The 17,792-nt window shown below is 27.6% G+C and overlaps 4 protein-coding genes across 6 annotated transcripts in view; 1 reads left to right on the plus strand and 3 right to left on the minus strand.

The window, feature by feature from the left end:
* Positions 1–2,089, plus strand: part of LOC114132877 (uncharacterized) — a 92,762-nt gene extending 90,673 nt beyond the window's left edge. For both annotated transcript variants that reach the window (XM_050198823.1, XM_050198824.1), the window contains exons 28-29: positions 198–350; positions 452–2,089. In XM_050198823.1, the coding sequence (XP_050054780.1) occupies positions 198–350; positions 452–653 (355 nt within the window). In that variant the 3' untranslated portion in view covers positions 654–2,089. The remainder of the gene's footprint in view (positions 1–197; positions 351–451) is intronic.
* Positions 2,090–2,203: 114 nt separating this feature from the next.
* Positions 2,204–11,717, minus strand: LOC114132878 (ubiquinone biosynthesis protein COQ9, mitochondrial). The gene is made up of 6 exons (XM_027998479.2): positions 11,453–11,717; positions 5,170–5,439; positions 3,521–3,668; positions 3,253–3,442; positions 2,479–2,679; positions 2,204–2,384 (listed from the first exon to the last, which is right to left on the minus strand). Exons 1-6 carry the CDS (start codon positions 11,478–11,480, stop codon positions 2,349–2,351), a joined length of 873 nt encoding a protein of 290 aa, XP_027854280.2. The 5' UTR covers positions 11,481–11,717; the 3' UTR covers positions 2,204–2,348.
* Positions 8,293–10,011, minus strand: LOC126548823 (uncharacterized). Its single transcript, XM_050198826.1, has one exon. The coding sequence runs from the start codon at positions 9,972–9,974 to the stop codon at positions 8,505–8,507; it is 1,470 nt and encodes a 489-aa protein (XP_050054783.1). The 5' UTR covers positions 9,975–10,011; the 3' UTR covers positions 8,293–8,504.
* A 3,215-nt stretch (positions 11,718–14,932) lies between the features above and the next one.
* Positions 14,933–16,714, minus strand: LOC114132879 (uncharacterized protein C20orf85-like). 2 transcript variants are annotated; one of them, XM_027998480.2, is made up of 5 exons: positions 16,299–16,702; positions 16,122–16,206; positions 15,610–15,751; positions 15,392–15,562; positions 14,933–15,304 (listed from the first exon to the last, which is right to left on the minus strand). In XM_027998480.2, exons 1-4 carry the CDS (start codon positions 16,454–16,456, stop codon positions 15,417–15,419), a joined length of 531 nt encoding a protein of 176 aa, XP_027854281.1. In that variant the 5' UTR covers positions 16,457–16,702; the 3' UTR covers positions 14,933–15,304; positions 15,392–15,416. The 2 variants fall into 2 exon arrangements, with proteins under 2 accessions (XP_027854281.1, XP_027854282.1); XM_027998481.2 differs by lacking the exon at positions 14,933–15,304 and having other exon boundaries at positions 15,423–15,562; positions 15,633–15,751; positions 16,299–16,714.
* Positions 16,715–17,792: the final 1,078 nt, after the last annotated feature.

Raw genomic sequence — 17,792 nt, forward strand, 5'->3', positions numbered from 1 at the left:
TAATAAATTTAATAGTTAACATCACAGTTTCTTAATATTTACTAGATACTGTTATAAAACGAGAAATTGATAAATTTACGGATACCAAATCAATTAAATTTTAAAATTGTTAAGTTATGGTCTCTTAATACTTATAGTAGGTTTAATAAATGTTATATATCATAATATTTATATAATATTTACGATTTTGTACTCAGGGTTAGTTACAGCAATAGGCACAAACGTTCCAATGATTCGGTGAAGAGAAATCTTTCGTCGGAAAATTGGTCGGACCGCGGTAAGAGCGGTGAAGACAAGAAAACCGTTAAAAGAAAAACCAAGAGTAGTCGCACTGAAAACCGGAGATTGAGGTGAGTGGTCGAACGACCTTGTGATGTCTGCAAACACTGCCTACATATATTATATAACCATTAAATTATGATAAATGATGGATCGTTATTCGCTCGTGTAGGTATCAAAACAAGACGGTCAGCGACCAAGGGCATTACGAATCCACACACGATGAAGAGATCGTTTCAAACTTCGCGTCACTACCGTCGTTGCTGTCTATCGATAATCGCGGTGCAGTTCCTGTAGCAGAGATAGCCATCACGAATAATAAATGCAAATTTAAAACAGCAAGGTTTCAAAAAAGAGTTATCGCTTCCGATTAAGTCTCCCATGTTAACCGCGGTGTTCTCAGATTTTGTTTCGACAAAAGTTTCAAGTGTAAAGCTTAGGAATTCAAACTGCCGTTCAATTGTATTGCGCTTATAATATATAAAACATGTTTATATTATTATATAACGTGAATTTTGTTTAACGTTGAGATACTCATCAGTTTCAGTCAATTGTTTTGATGTAGAAGAAAAACATTTTTTTTCTATAGAATTTGAAGTAAAGAATTATATGTTAATTATTATACAAAAACTTCATTCAACAATTTTTACGCATATTAATGTAAGGAAAATAATTCTTAACTAAATAATATTTCATCAGTATTTTATTTATTTTAATCGAAATCAGTTTTAAGACATTTCATATTCTGAAAAAAAAAATATTTTTCTATTTTTGATGGTGTACCCATCCAATATTCTTTAAAATGGTATTAATAAAAGACTACCAACTCAATGTGTGATACATGTCTTATTTCAACAATTTAATAAAATGTATTTTTCTTCCGAATATTAAATTTTAAATAATGGCCAGAATTAAAAAAATTTTTATGATGATATATTTAAAATAATTTAATCTTACAACAATTGACGAAGCAAATTAGTGTCTGCAACGTTTAAAAATCACTCTGTATACACATAGGTGGTATAGACAATCTGAGACACGATACACTGGTCTCCAATCATAATAATACTACCGAATAATCTTTACAAAATTATAGCAATAAAAAATTGTTTTTCAAAAACAGTGTAGGGTATTACAATAATATTATATTTATATAGACTACGAAACAAAATGCCTTACTTTTCTATCGCTTTTCGATTAGTAAAATCTGTGATATTTTAACGTTAAGATTTACCGTTATTTTGTCAGAAAGGCCAATAATAATTGTTTAAAACTATTTAATATGTTAAAATATTATATTATAATAATTATATTATGAATATAAATTTAATATTTATGATAATATTATGTTTACTAGAGTGCCTCTTTAATTATTGTTAAATTGGTGTAAAATTGTTTATTATTACCTACCTACTAAATATATTATATTTAGGCTAGAGGTTCTTGCTCATTCACTTGACTGTTATTTAGGTAAATCACGCTTTACTTTTGTAATTTCTATAATATTTAATATTATTAATATATATTCTATATTAATTAATATTACGTGTGTATTTGACATACGACTTTCTAGATTAAATATGATTCGAAGTTTGAAAGAGCATTATTGTAATAGCGTATTATGTATAAGATTAATTTTTGAAATGTAAAATGAATCATATAGCATGTACCAATTCCTTTTATTTAAAAATCGATTTAATAACTTTTTGAATTCTTCATTTGCTCTATTAATAATTATTATTATTATTATAAGCAATCTATTTTGTCTACTAATTACGTCTAATAAAAACAATTTCTATTTTCAATTATATTTACTCGATAATTTTTTTTTTTTTTGTTTCCCTTACAACACAGGTTATTGTTATTCTGTAGACACAAATAAAATATGTCAACAGGTGAACACCACGTATTTTAGTAACAAATATTATAGGCACCCATTTGTTTCATTTATTAGAGATTACTAATTTTTACAATATGATAATAGTAGTGTGTAGAAGAAAAAATATAAAAATATTCATAATAATAATACTAGTCGACGAACGAAGACGCAGAAGAACAACTAGTCGGCATTATCTGTTCCACGAAAGTCCCAGAATGTTCTTGGCCTGGATAAAAAAAAAATACACATCAATTTAAATTATACGATTATTGTCGAGTTAAACGATAGTTTAATGTCAATTCCCGATTGATTGGAATTACCGTAGACACTGATGCTGTGACGACGTCTTTAGCGAGCTGAGCGTTACTCTCTAGCATTGTGTCTAGTTTCACGCATTCCTCGACTGCTCTTTTCACAAAATTCCACGTGTCGTCGTATCCTTGTGATCTGTCTTGCAACAAATGCAGTTCACTGGACTTGTAAATGGTGGCCAAGCCTATACGCCGTGTGTACCATCGTGTCTATAAGCCGGATAATTGAGACAAAACACACACAAATTAGTTATTGTTGTAACGTATGGTCTGCGGATGTTATGTCGGATATACGCGAAGCTGTTCAACTAATTGTTTGTCTTATTATATGTATCCAAAAATAGAAATTATAGAAATTATCCAAAGATTTTATGTCGATTGAAATAAAGTGTTTCTAACAAGACTATAAGACAAATTAGACATTATAAAAAACTTAATTTTACATTAACTATAAAGCGCCTATAACGTTTTTCTCATCACGAAACATAATAAAACAACAGTTTTTAATTATTCGAGTACCCTCGAACTTTGACGTATGAGTAAATAAAATAATAAACTACCAATAAGGATTTCATCGAAAGTGTGATTTTCTAACGTAGTAAATTAACTTTTTGGAATCGTGTTAAATATTTATAAATATTATTGATTATATTATAGGAAAAACTGTATTGGCAGGACGTGTGACTTGCTGCAAACTGTACACGTTTTCACAAACATGCACATATTATAGCTAAGTGCGCGTGTTCGGGTGTTTTGATGTTAATATTATAATATTGTACGCACGTCTATGGACCGGTCGCCGGCGTAGTAACAGACGTCGTTGACCAAAGTCATCAGGTTGGACAGAGCGTGCGGCGCGTTGGAAGGTTTGGAGAGCAAGGCGATCGCTTGCGGCCACTGATTCAGGTACGGTTCGAGCATCAACAGTCTGGTCTTGATGGCGTTGGTCAGGAACGCGTTCAGCTCGGCTTTGCTGCAATCAAAAAACGGCGAAATTAAGAGGAGTGTCGACGACGGACGCGAACGATGACCGATGGCCAGCAGTGTATACCTTTCTGCACTGGGGGACGGCAAAGTGCCGTCTCTCAGGAGTCGGGAGAGTGAATCGTTGCTGGCCGAGTAAAAGTACAGCGCCAACTCGGCCCCGGGGTCCCGGAAGAGGCCGTGCACCGTGTCCGGATAACCAAGTTCTTCGGCGCCTACATAAAATACGAGCGGATTTAGTGACAAGACGACAGTAATATAGTTGGTAGTTTAAGTCGGCGTTTAAACCGCGGACGACAATGTAATTATACAGTGTTAGTGTTATTGATAATTATAAATTATATACGTAATATTATTATATTATAATGTGTACGCGTCGAACGTGTCTTCTATATTGGCCGGCAGACTGCCTGACACTTGTAAGAGGCTTTTTCCTATACCATTGCAGATGGGCATTCGATTTGGATGCGTAATCCTTACATCGCTACAACGATAAATATTATACAAAATAATCGACCTACCTGGCGGCTGGCAGTGTAATAACATGGCTATTATTAATTATTTCTAGGGCTCGGATTTTAAAGCATAATATGTTTATTTTTTTATACGAGAGATACAAATCTAATTTTTATACATAAATTCGTTTCACGTCATTCTGATTTCAAATAAACCAATTTATTTTTGCTTTTTTTATATAAATGTTTTTTGTTTTTTTTTTTTTTGATTATTCCAGCTGTGAATTTTTTATGTTTATTATGCTATTGTAATAAAAAAAACAATTAATAATTAATGTAAAACCACAGAATACGAATATTGGATTATTATTGTTTTTTTAACGGCTTTTTTATTAAATGTACCTATAGAATGTCGATCTACATATAGCCTGTAGTTAGTACCTATACGGTCAGTATGTCTATAAAATCGATATCAGCCATTTCAAAATGTAATATTTAATGTTGTAATTTGAAATCTTTTGTATGAATTATGTACCGATCACTTCAGTGGATGTAGATAGTTTGTTTTCTACGTAAAAAAATTTTCAGTCGGACCCTAACCACCGTTCCCCGAAATGTTTTTTCAGTTACGGCCTTGTAGTATACAAGAAATACATAATTATTAAATATTAACAGTCGTGTAGGTATAATATAATACGATACGAATTAGATTTTGAAATCCATTATATATATATAATCTATTCAAACTGTGCGTCGCGAGAGTTTTTGAAGGGAGTAGCGTCCTATAGTTATTGAAAACCAATATATATTTTTTTAATTTAAGGTTTTTTATCATACGTATCTATATCGAAGTTAATATAACTTTGATTGTATATTAGAAAATTACCAGTGACTAAAAATGGTGTGTTTATTTAGGATAGGAATACTCATGTAAAATCATATTTTAATTTACTAAAAATTTCAACTATCGACATACGTAAAACATTTGTTATTAATAATCATGACGTTTCGTAGCACATCTATAGAGGTATTGAAGCACACATCATAGAGTTCCACCAACACTCAACAGTTCTCGGTTTAACCTATACAGTCTACACATACAAATGGCGTATTTGAAAACCCAAGACGCCGCAGAGTGATTTTCGTATACTACGTTATAACCTACGCTCATTTCAAATTTCAATTTCTTTTTTTTTTTTTTATCACATATATCGACGTGAGCGTTGTAAAAGAAAAATAATAATTGAAAAAATTTGAATACCTGCGGCCACAGTATCTCTGGACCATCCGTGTCGGGGAACGTGTGGTAGAGAGGATTGAAGTATCTTTGTTTTGATATCCTTTTCGTAACTATCGCCGTCACCATTGTTTCCATTGTTTGCAATGTTTCCATCCGTCGTAGATTGTCCGCTGCCGTTGGGGTTACCGCTGCCGTCGGGGTTTCCGCTGCCGCTGCACGGTCTCGAAGTCAACCCTCCGCCGACGTTCGGACGAAACGACGAGCGAAAATTATTCGCCCTGGCAAGAGTGCCTATACAGTACAGAAAAAACCACAAAAACAAAACGCATAAACAACGATGATATCTTTTTCGACGATGGCGCGGCAACGGCCAGAATAATAATATAATGGTATGCACGAGTATGATTTATGTAAATATACTTTATTTTTAACACGTTTCGTGCGAACTACACCGACTTAGCGTTGTAGGCACGACTATATACATACAATTATTAGCATACCACGCTTAGTCTACCCGCGATTCAAAAACATTAAACGCTATTTACCTATCGAGTTACCCGTGCTAAGCTATTATAGGCAATGCATGGTTCTTTATCCTTCTATAAGTATGCAAATATATTTATAAGCAATGCGTAGTAACGGTTTCCCCTTAGATTGTGTTATCCGATAAATTAAAGTTTTAGATTTTATTTTTATGTACAACTAGTGTATAGTCATTACAACGTTGCTACGATACAAGTATTGTACGTAACATTAAAACATGCGATCTAAACGTGTGATTAAAAAAAGGAAAAAAAACTTCTGAATTTACTTTTTGAGACGCTTAAAATTAGGTACCTATATTATTGCTATTCATAATATCAAGTAGATAGAATAGCAATTTGTGTATATATAAAGTAAAAAAAAAAAAATTATAAATTTAAAAAAAAATCCAAAACACAATATCCAAATCGAATGATGAACCATAAGTGTGGGTACCGAATATAATATAATATACTATATGTAGGTATAACGTTTTATGATTATAAAAAATCGATTTTGATCGAATAAGACGGTAAATCAGCACCTATTTCTATCTTCTAAGGATAATTTATGTTAAGTAGGTTCATCTTAATTATATTCTTGATTCAATCGGTACTAGGTTGATCTAACATGCTGCATTTTCGTGGTGTATAAATAGCTTAAAATAGTCTCAAAACTTTGAAAATTTAATAGTGATTAAAAAAATTAAAATCTTTACAGTATATATTTCGAATAACAACAAAATAATTAAAATATATAAAAGATAAATCGTTATTTTTGATTTAAATTACACCACGTTATATTAGAATTTAATTTTGAAAAGCATGTAAAATAATGTCCTTCAATATATATTCGATATTTTTAAATCACTATATGTCTAAAATTGCTTAAGAGGGAACCATGTATATATGTTCAAGCTTGAGATAAATCGAGTTTCGAGAAATAACTAAAATAATTTATACATTTTAAAAATGGGTAAAAATTTAAGAGAACTTATGACTTATATTTATATGTCTATATACCTACGCATTATATAGTTGTGAATAAGTGTGTGTTATAAATAAAGCTTACAAATTATTAGTCTATACATTTTTAAAATTGAGTTTAATATTAAAAATTATAATTTAGATAACACTAAAATGTTTTGGCAATTAGTATTACAAAACATTATAACAATTATATACAACAATAAAATAGTAAAAAATATCATATGATAAATCATTGTTATGCACATATGAATATTTAATGTAGTCCAAATTGTATTCCCATTTACCAAAAACTAATGTAAGTTTTTTTTATTTTTAGTAAAAAGCGTATTAGAAATCTCGTATTACATTTTTAAAATTTTGATATTAAAACTTTAACCTAAACGATTAAAAACAATTGTGAATATATGTATTTTTAATATTTTTTAATTGAGATAATAAATATTAAATTTCCAATCTATCTATACTCAAATTAAATATACAAATTGTATTAAAGATACATAAATCCAATAATAATTGAAAATTTAAAAAAGTATAAAAAGAGCCAATATAAATATTTGATAAAAAATTCAAGTTTCAACAATTATTAATTTTTATATTGCATATTATTATTATTTATGGCTTCAATCTGAACCACCTCTATCTCGTATTACTATATACATTCTCGTGAAACTTATTGAGTGAGAATTAAAATTAAAATATCATAATATATTCTATGTTTTCATCTAATAAAGAATATTATTATCTGAGAGAAGCGAATAATGTATTATTTTTTTTATTGGTTTTTAAAAATTTTTCGTTTTTAGTTTCTACTTATCGAAATATTAATTAAATAGAATAAGTATATCCATTTTTCTAAGAGAAACCACATTAGAAGTTACAGATCGCATTATTTTTACTACCTATTCCAAAAGATTATGACTAAAACAACAAAATTTTAAAAATTTATTATTATAAATGCTAAGAAAGTTGTATATTTATTTGATTTCTCATATTAAATAATTTAATATCTATATCCCTTTACCCTATAATATTATGGATCGGTCAATTTACTTTTGGAACACTACACATAAAATATAATATAATATAAGAAAACATTTCAATTATAATTATGGCGAAACAATAATATAAAATGTTGGCAAGAACATAAAAAATATATAAAAAAAAACAATCACCAAATGTCTATTTTTATACTTCTCCGCCATTTATTTTCAGTTTAAAACTAGAGTATAGAAATATATTATAGGTTACTATTGTTATTCAACTATGTAGAATGTATATTTATATGCATTACTCTAAACTGTATATATATATATTGAAATTGCCATACACAACAAATTGTACATTCTTGAAACCAGACAATTAACTATTCAATAATATAATTTTATCAAACTTAATTCGGAACAATCAGAATTGATGTGCAATCACCCTATAGGTTTTTAAGTTTTTTGTACTATCATTAATATTTTTAAACGAGGATTGCTTCTTTGTAATTGGCTTAATATTGGAACCATAAGAGCAGATATTTTATTCCAAAACTTACTTCTATTATACATTAAATCTATAGTACTAATAGAGTAATAAGTACCATAGTAAAATAATAAATATAAATGTAAAATGTAACAAATACACATACTTAAAAATAAAAATAAACAGCATATTATATTATTATATTTTAAAATACAACTTACAAATAACCAATACAAAACTGTATAACTGTATACATTTCACAATTATGTAAATACAATGAAGTTTGTACAATTGTATTTATTATCATAAAAATAGGTAACTTAGATTTAAGTATAAATATAAAAAATATTAAACTTAAATGTTTTACATAGAAAATCATTAGTCTTTGATGCAGTTTTTCAACATATTTAACCTTTCCTGCACTAATGTAATATTATTATAAATCTGTGCTAAAATATCTCTCTTTTCATTTTTGGTTAATTTTGAATAGTCTAAATCATTTACTAGCATATCGGTTTCTTCAATGACAATTTTACCATCTAAAACTTGTTGTTCTAATGTGTGCTGTTCAAGTGCTTGATTGATGGTATTTTGGATTTTGTTCACAAATTGTTTAGTATGGTTTGAAAGTTCTTTGCCCATATTTAACTTTTCATTCTTATTGATTAATAAAAAAAACAAAAGTGATATAGCGCCCAAAATTTGTTCTACGTTGTTTTCAATACAGAATCCAGGTTTATCAGGAATATTACAACATAATTGTACAAGTTCTAAAAGTCTTATTCCTTGAAAACATCCAAGGACATGATTGGATTTTAATTTTAATATTATTAGGTTTTTCATCTTAACAATCAATTGGTCTTTGATAGCAGACTCCAATGGTTTTAAAAATGCATGCCTAAGAACTACATACTGAGCATCAGTGCTTAACTTATCCAAGAATATCATCAATAACTCGAGTGATATTTTTCTAACATCATAATCTTCAGTAAACATTGAACTATGTGCAGCTTCTAATATAAAACATTCATGATGTTCATTCAACAAATGTAATGGAATTTCATTATTTTTAAATTTTGTTAAAATTAATTCAGTAAAAGATTTTCCAAAATTGTCGTCGTTAAACACAGACATGGCTAAATTACAACATTTATATAAGATGTAAAATTGGTTATAGATTTTGGGTCCCCATTGCATTTCAGTTTTAAAATACAGATAAAAGAATGAAGCCATACATAATTCTTCTTTCTTTTCATCAAATTCAATCTCAAGTAAATGAAAAGGATCATAAATTATGTTTGACAATAAGTTTAGATACTCAATTGGATCTATGTTAGCACGTAACACTAAGAAAGCAAATCTAGTAAAATAATATAATATTGATTGTTCACGTTGAAAATGTTTCTTTAATTTTAATAAAAGTCGTACTATGTTTAGCAAATTTTCCTTTAAATTTGTGATGTCCATTTCATTTAAAATATTAGAAGTACTAATCAACAAATATTCTAAGGATGTTAGATTTGGATTTTCAGTATTCTCTAAAACAGTAACCGCTATTAATACAGATGATGATAATTTAGAATCATGCATTTCAATTATATCTAAAAAGTCAAAAATTAATTCTTGATATTCTTCATTATTTGCCATTTTAAATAACTGTTCTTCACAAAAGTTGAAGTAATCAGGCCTTTTTTTAAAATTGTCTTCAGTTAATCCCTTTCCAAGTTGTTCTATTACATCACCAGCATTTAAATTAAAGCTAGTTTTAGACAATATTTTTGATGCAACATTAATGTTGAAATTCTCCATGCTTGACAGAAAGATATCATATTCTGTAATGGCGTCCATTTTGTAAATATAAGCAAAAAACTTAATACATCACGACACATCTAAAAGAAAGAAATTATAACAATATTACCAGGGGTTTTACCTCATCAGTTTTTATATTAAGAGTTGTGATTATGGAACCTTATTTAAACATTAATCATAATAGATAATTTGATGCTTGTAACTTTTAATTACATATAAATTTTACAGATCAATTTTTTTTTATCTAGATAGTTAATTAAGTTAATAAAAAATATAGTTGACAATTTTAATTTTAATTTTATTATTTTAAGTATTAACCAATACCTAATCTAAATTTAAATATGAAATATGAGTACCTAGTAATAGAATATAAAATAAAAATTACCTAGCAATATATAATTTTTACTCAACAAGTCTAAGTAGTTACAAGGATGAAATTATTTGTCTTAAAATTGTGTACATCTAATACAATACTAACATAATACTCGTATTGCAATTTAACTTTTTAAGTATGATAATTTTTCTCAAAATTACAAAAATGTAAGTACAGCATAATATTATGTAAAATAAATTATAGATCGTTTTATTAATGAAAAAAAAATACAGTTATATAACTAATTAAATATTTTTTTATTGATTTTATACAACTTAAGTGGCAGATTTTTAAGTTTTTATATTTATTATAAACCTACATAAGATGTTAATGATATAAAAAAAGTAAAATTTTATCTCTTTATTGATATAATATTTAATATTTAAAATGCCTCATAAATGTTTTTTAAGCATACCTTATTTCTTATTAAGTAGCTATCTTGTTTTTACCAATTTTATGATCAAGATATTTACATCCTCACATCCACCAACTTAAATTACCTATGACATTCTTGACGGTTGAACCACGGGATAGGTGCCACTGATAAAACTAATTTACTAGGTATTCCAAATTAAATCAAATCAATTTATGTTCATAGTTTTAAATTATATGCAAAATGTAAAATAAAACTTAATCATAAAATAATAAATTTTGTTATTTGAAATAAACCTAAAAAATTCAGATTTTAGTAAATAATTAAAAATAGGTATACACTCACATTTAAATATATTGATTACATTTTAATAATAATACTTTCCTGGTAAAATTAACTCTTTTTTTTTGTAAATTAAGCAATGGTAAAATACTAAAGGCTTGTTAAACCGATCAAACTAAATTTATTGGCAGGTACTCTCTGCCAAGACAAAAAAAAAGCACTAACAGAATCACCACAAAACTTGTATGTTAATATCAATTGATTTCATCGACATGCAATGCAAACGGTTTTAACCAGTCAATATCAGGACATGAGGACAAATGGAAAACTTAAATGGAATGATGAAATTGAAATACAAGGATTAATGTACCTAAATCACTTGAAACGCTTTCGTACACCGAGTAAAAATATTAGAGATCAAACAACTAACATGCATTATTAATATTTGAATCAACAGACAACAAACAAGTAGATATTATAAGTATTTACCTGATTTCGAAAGAACTCTGCAAAACATGGCTAATTGTTCGTGAAATCAACTGCTCGTTGAATTTTAGTATTCTGTAAATTGTTTGGACACTTTCAGATGAAATAGATAGAAGATAAAACTATAGATTTTGTAATGTAATGGTAGTAGCTTTTCTACCACTAGGAGACTAGAGCAGTAAAGCGTAAACAATTTATTTTGAAAACAGATTATAGTCAGAAGGATTCAACTTTCACGGGTTATTCATTAAATTCATAAACAACTAAACAAGTAATTGCGGAGAGATAAGCGATAACGCTGATAACGACACTGCAGGAATGTGTGATATCAGCACAAATGTGTCAGCATTGCCAACGTCTTTTAATTGTCATAAAACGTCATATTATCATGCTCGGAATGGTACAGTTCGGCCCCGTGATAACAAACAGAGTCTTTTGAAAATAATGCAGGTTCACCAACTTTAATATATAAAAAATCTCATTTTAATAATATTTACGTAGTATCCATAGATAATAAAGATAATATGGATAGGACATATCGGTCTTATCAGCGGTATTTAAGGGGTCCAGTTGAGGCCAAACAAGTATACCTATATTGAGTATCGACTACCATTATAAAAACGCCTCAATTGCCTTCCCCTCCAGGCACGCGGCCTCAAATATATTTAACATAGGCATGGCCTATCCATATCTTTATTATCTATGGTAGTATCAAATTCAAATATTATTGAATAATTTACTTTACGATTCAAATATAATTGTATAGCTCATTGGCTCAAACGTATAAAAAAAATTTACTTATGAGACATATACTGTGAAGGATGGCGTGACAACATTAGAAACTAATTTATTCCTCGCAACGATATATATAAAATGCATGTTATAGATTTGTCAAAAACACGATATTAAAAGTTATTAAAAAATCGTCGCACACCAAGTTTTTCAAAAAATGAAAACTTTCAACGTTAACAATTTGGAAAAACGGAAGACTGATCTTTGTGTAGAATTTTACAGACAACAATTCGATTTCAATGAGAAATGTAAGTTCGATTATTTTGGTGACTGATTAAACGCTAAATGAAAAAAAAAATCATTGTATCTATTTTTATAAATCTTGCTTATGATATTTAATGGAAAACCTGTAAAAGATTTCCTGCATACATATCTTTGATACAAAATAATAATAACTAAATATTAAAAAGTTGAAGTTAGAAGAAGTTTTATAATATACGTATATTTATTGTATATTATTATGTATTATATAATTATTATCGTACTATATTATTCATATTATATACATGGGCGCCCGCAGGGGGGCTAGGAGGGGCCTATTACAGAATTTTACCTAACCTAACATTATATATATATAATATATATATATATATATATATATGTATAATATACACCTTGCCCCCCCCCCGGTGAAAATTTCTGCGGGCGCCCTTGATTAAAATAATGTACGCTATAATGATATAATTTTAATTCAATTTTCCTATTTTGCAAGCTGAAATTAATAAAAAATGGTAAACATCTTTGCGGAGTTCAAGATGTTAAAAAATAATACTCCATATCACCTAATTATAACAACAATAAGTTAAGAAATATTAAAAAAAACAATTTCCAAATGGTCAATCCCAAACAACTCGGACAGGAAAGAACAAACAGTCATTAACAGAACCAGATTAAGCCATTCACATAACACACTCATACCTCATCACCAAGGAACTTAAACCTTTGTGTGACTTATGCAGAGTTCTAATTACAATCAAACTCATCACCATCGACTGCCCCAAATACTCCTCAGCACGCCACCTCCTCAATAATCCATCATCGACAGAAGAAGCACTCAATCAACACAATAACACTCACAACATTTTTGAATTCTTCAAACACATAGATTTAGATAAAAACTTGTAAGTTACGTCATAATATTTTAACCACCCTCCTCGATAGGCTAAAAATCTTTGTAATTGAAGTCTTATTTTTTAATTAAAAAAAAAAACGCCTTTTATTCAATAAGCAGGTAGCTTTCATATTTTGTAACTTTATTAACGTTTCTTTTTCATTTTTACACATTGTATCTTCTTTAACGATTTCTGACAAATTTAAATTGTTTTTATCGAGTAGCATTCGTCTTAATTCATCAGATGTGTAATGTACTACGATTTAACTACACATTTCCGTATCGAAATCAGCAAATTCATACTTAGTCACTTGTTGTCTTGGATTTGATATAAAATGTGAGCCTGACTCGTTATCTTCTTATCTTAATTTTCTAAAAACATGTCGTTCATTATAATATATTGGGTTTATCTTTAACATGAAATGTTGAATTAACAAATTTATAGTATATTGGAATGCTTTTATTTCTTCTGTGATATAACCACATCCGGAAATTTCTATCTACTTTTATGCAGCATTATAGCTTATATTATTATTGTTTAGTATATTTTGTTATATTCTATGATACGGTATATAGATCAATGTGGATTTCATTTTCCCGATTGTAATGTTCAAAACGTGGTATTTAGTCTTTATCCTCTTCCATCGTGTTTTCATTTTTAAAAATAACAAAATAACTTTTTCTTTTGACTGATTTATTATTTATTCGTGTTTTTTTCGCTTTTGAGCACAACTCTAATTTACATTTTAACGACTTTGCTAATAATCGCTCTTTCTTGTTTTATTTTTATTTTTTTCCGACTTCACTATTGTTATGTTATAGAACGTTCATCAATAGACTGAATTATTTTTCTAAAGATTTTTTAGTTTTTTAGTTTATCTCGTTATCAATAATTTATTTTATCATATTATTGCACTTATGCAAATCAAAATGTAATTAATATCTTATTACCAACCAATATAATGGTGTTTTAAAAATATTTCATATCATTTTTTAGGCTTTAAAATAGTTTTAAGTAAATAAAAATACACTGACTTTTGGAACAATTTATTAAATTTCTAAGTTTATAAATAAATTATTTATGTTTGATGGCTTAAGAAATATTTCTGTTATTTTTTTAGACGATAAAATTATTTGTATTTTGAAAAAGAAGAAAAATGATAAAAGAACTTTAAAACTGTTTTTAATTATCATTATAATAAAACAATTCAAAATATACAGAAAAAGACATTAAGAAACTAAGATTTCAACTTGTTAGATCTTTCTTAAGATGAAACAAAACTATTAAGTGAGTATAAAAAATAAATATTAATGTAATTTAATGTAATTAATAATCTAAATAAATTGTAGCAATAATTAAAATTTTACAAAACTAAATAGTTATATTTATTAGTTGTTAGTAGAACTAGTATAATTTTAAGATATTTAAAACCAAAATCATGTTTGCTAACTAAATTTACATATTTATTTTTTTATCTATTAAATTTTTTTTGTTTAATGAAATAATTTATTTAATTTTATAGTAGTTAATTATAGTTTATAATATTTTGACTCACAATTTTGCATAATTATGTGTATATAACAAATAATTTAACATTGTTTGTAAAATAAATATTTCCCCAATACCTTACCAAAATTATAAGTGTAAATTAATAGATTTTTTTTGATTGAACATACTACATATTATCACAAACATTTACTTACACGGTATGAATATGCTTACAATTTTTTTAAAATTTAAATATATAGTAAAAAATAATCTACAATATAAAATTCTAATTACTATCTTAGCGTGTTATGTTTGCACACTAAAACCTATTTAAGTTTTGTCCGTTTAACACTTGATGTTTTTATACTTTTTAAATCAAAAAACTGGTTACAATGAAGTGAGTCCAGGTCCATTAAGAGAAAATTGAACAACTGTCGTAGATGTTTATAAATAATTACTTGACCTAATAAAAAAAATATGTTTAAAATGTTTATGCATATATATATATTATCAATAGAATTATGTAATAAATATAATATTTTTTATGTACCTTCATTTTTACAAACATAAATTATTTATCCTAGAATTATAAATCTCTGTTGTTTTTGATCTGGCTCATCGTCTGATTTTAACATCCGAGTATCTAGTCTATTATAATCAATAGCCCTGCCAAACATTTCTAAATTGCAAATTTTTTGTGCAGAACGCCATCCTACAAAACCTGTTGACACATTTTAAAATCATTCTTTATAGGATTTAAACAATTACCTGACGATGTTATTGGGACGCACATTGGTGATGGTACTGCTTCGATCAACGGTTGAATTATATCTTGTTTACGTAGTTTCTGTCTTCTGAGATCAATAAAGTTTTCTGGTAGTCCCAAATTGACAGCATTTTCGCTCCACATCTACAAACATTTAGTAATTGGGTGATTAAAAATTATATTTTTTATGAAATTTTTGCAATTGTATAGGCCTAAAATTCAGTGTCTTACTTTCTATAATGATATTATATAATATATTGTATTTCTTAATCAATCTACTATCTGTTTTATCATTCGTACAATAAATACGTAATAGTACTTATAGTAATAAACTAATATATTATAAAATAAATATTGTACATCGTGATATATAGTATCTTAAATAGCAAGGAGTTATTGAAAACACATTAAAAAAACAAAAATAGGTAACACTGTTCTGCAGCTCTGTTGTACAGAATAGGTATCTAGTGTACATCGTCATAAAATTTCAAAATACTATAGGTAGTACACTTACTCTTTCCACGTTATTTTTCGAATAAAACCCCCATCGTTCTGGCCATCTGGCTCTCAATTCATTTTCTCTGTTTATTATAATTTTCCTGTGATGAAAAAAAAACTAGACAATACTTGTTAAAAGTTAAAAACTAAATTCTAATGGTTTTTAAGTTAATATTTTTATTTTTTTACTCACAATCTTCCGTCACATTGCACCTTATCTATCTTTTTATTCTTTCTCCTTTCTTGCTGTTGCTGCTGCTGTGGTTTAACATTATTATTTTTATTATTATTACTGCTGTTGTTATTATTAGTCTGTTTCGATTCTTTGTGCTGCAGCTCAGAGTTAGACATTTTCACTTCAGTGCCGTTGTCTACGACAGTGACGCCACTTTCACGAGAAATGTGTATCTTTGTAATAAAACTGACGGAACAAGAACGACGAGGGTACCAGGCCACTATATCATGTTATCGCGTGTATACATTATATAATAAAATTTCAGTCATTGACCCAACGTGTTGCTAAGACACCACACCCACTAAAAATACATGTTATTATCTCATTTATCAAAATTGACATCGTGTACAGTGTATTATACACACGCTACGAGATAGTCGATTTGAATCATTTAACATTTTGGGTGGGTATTATATATACTCCATATAAATAAGTATTACAATAAAATACATAAAAAATTAAATTGTAAAATAAATTTTTAGTTTAAAGTATAAGTGTGGTTATTCGTTTTAGAATTACAACAAAATATATGAAATCCATATAATATTTAAATTTATTAAACTGACTATTTTCAAAATTTTATTAAATAATAAAATATAATTTTTATATTTATTCATAACGTGTGTTTATATATTTTTAGATTTTATAGTTTTGGTCATATAACATACACGATATACTGCACTGCACTTGTATATACATTCTACAAGCGGTGGGAAATATTGAGATATTCTTAACACGAAACTTCGTTTAAAAATAAATAATTATATTTAATATGTAGGTACTTTATTCAAATAGTATATTATAATAAATTAAACGAAAATACAGTAGCAATTTCAGATTATTTCGCCGGCATTCCGCAATTTGTAAACAGTTTAACATATATATATATATATACGTTCAACGACCCGATCGCAATAGGTGGATAGCATATTATGGAAACAAATTGAGAAAATTTGTTTGCGATCGTTTATTTCGTGCGTCGGAGATCGCATGTTCGCGAGTCGCAGTGCAGGTAGCAGCCTGCGTAACGCGTGAAGTCGTACTGCCGTGTTTGTATTATTGGTGAGATAATAATAACTTTGAGAAATATTTTTATTCAATATATTGTACGTCTCATATGTGTATAAAAAAAAAATATATTTGGTAAGGATTAAGTTTACATACCTATCATTAAGCATTTTATGAAGAAATTATATGGTTGAAGTTAATAATATCTATACCATCGTATTATTATCGTATCATATTATAACAACACTAAACTTGAATACAAAATATTATATTAACTAATTAACCAACGATAATATTTTGAATATTCGAAAATAAAATTATTATAACAACATATTATTATTTAATCGTTTATACCTACTATACGTCTAAACGTATATTAATGAAAAATATTAAGATTAATTCATACACGTTTTTCAGTATCTTGTTATATTATTTTACATAAAA

This window comes from Aphis gossypii, chromosome 1 (assembly GCF_020184175.1).
Source record: "Aphis gossypii isolate Hap1 chromosome 1, ASM2018417v2, whole genome shotgun sequence".
NCBI lineage: Eukaryota > Metazoa > Arthropoda > Insecta > Hemiptera > Aphididae > Aphis > Aphis gossypii.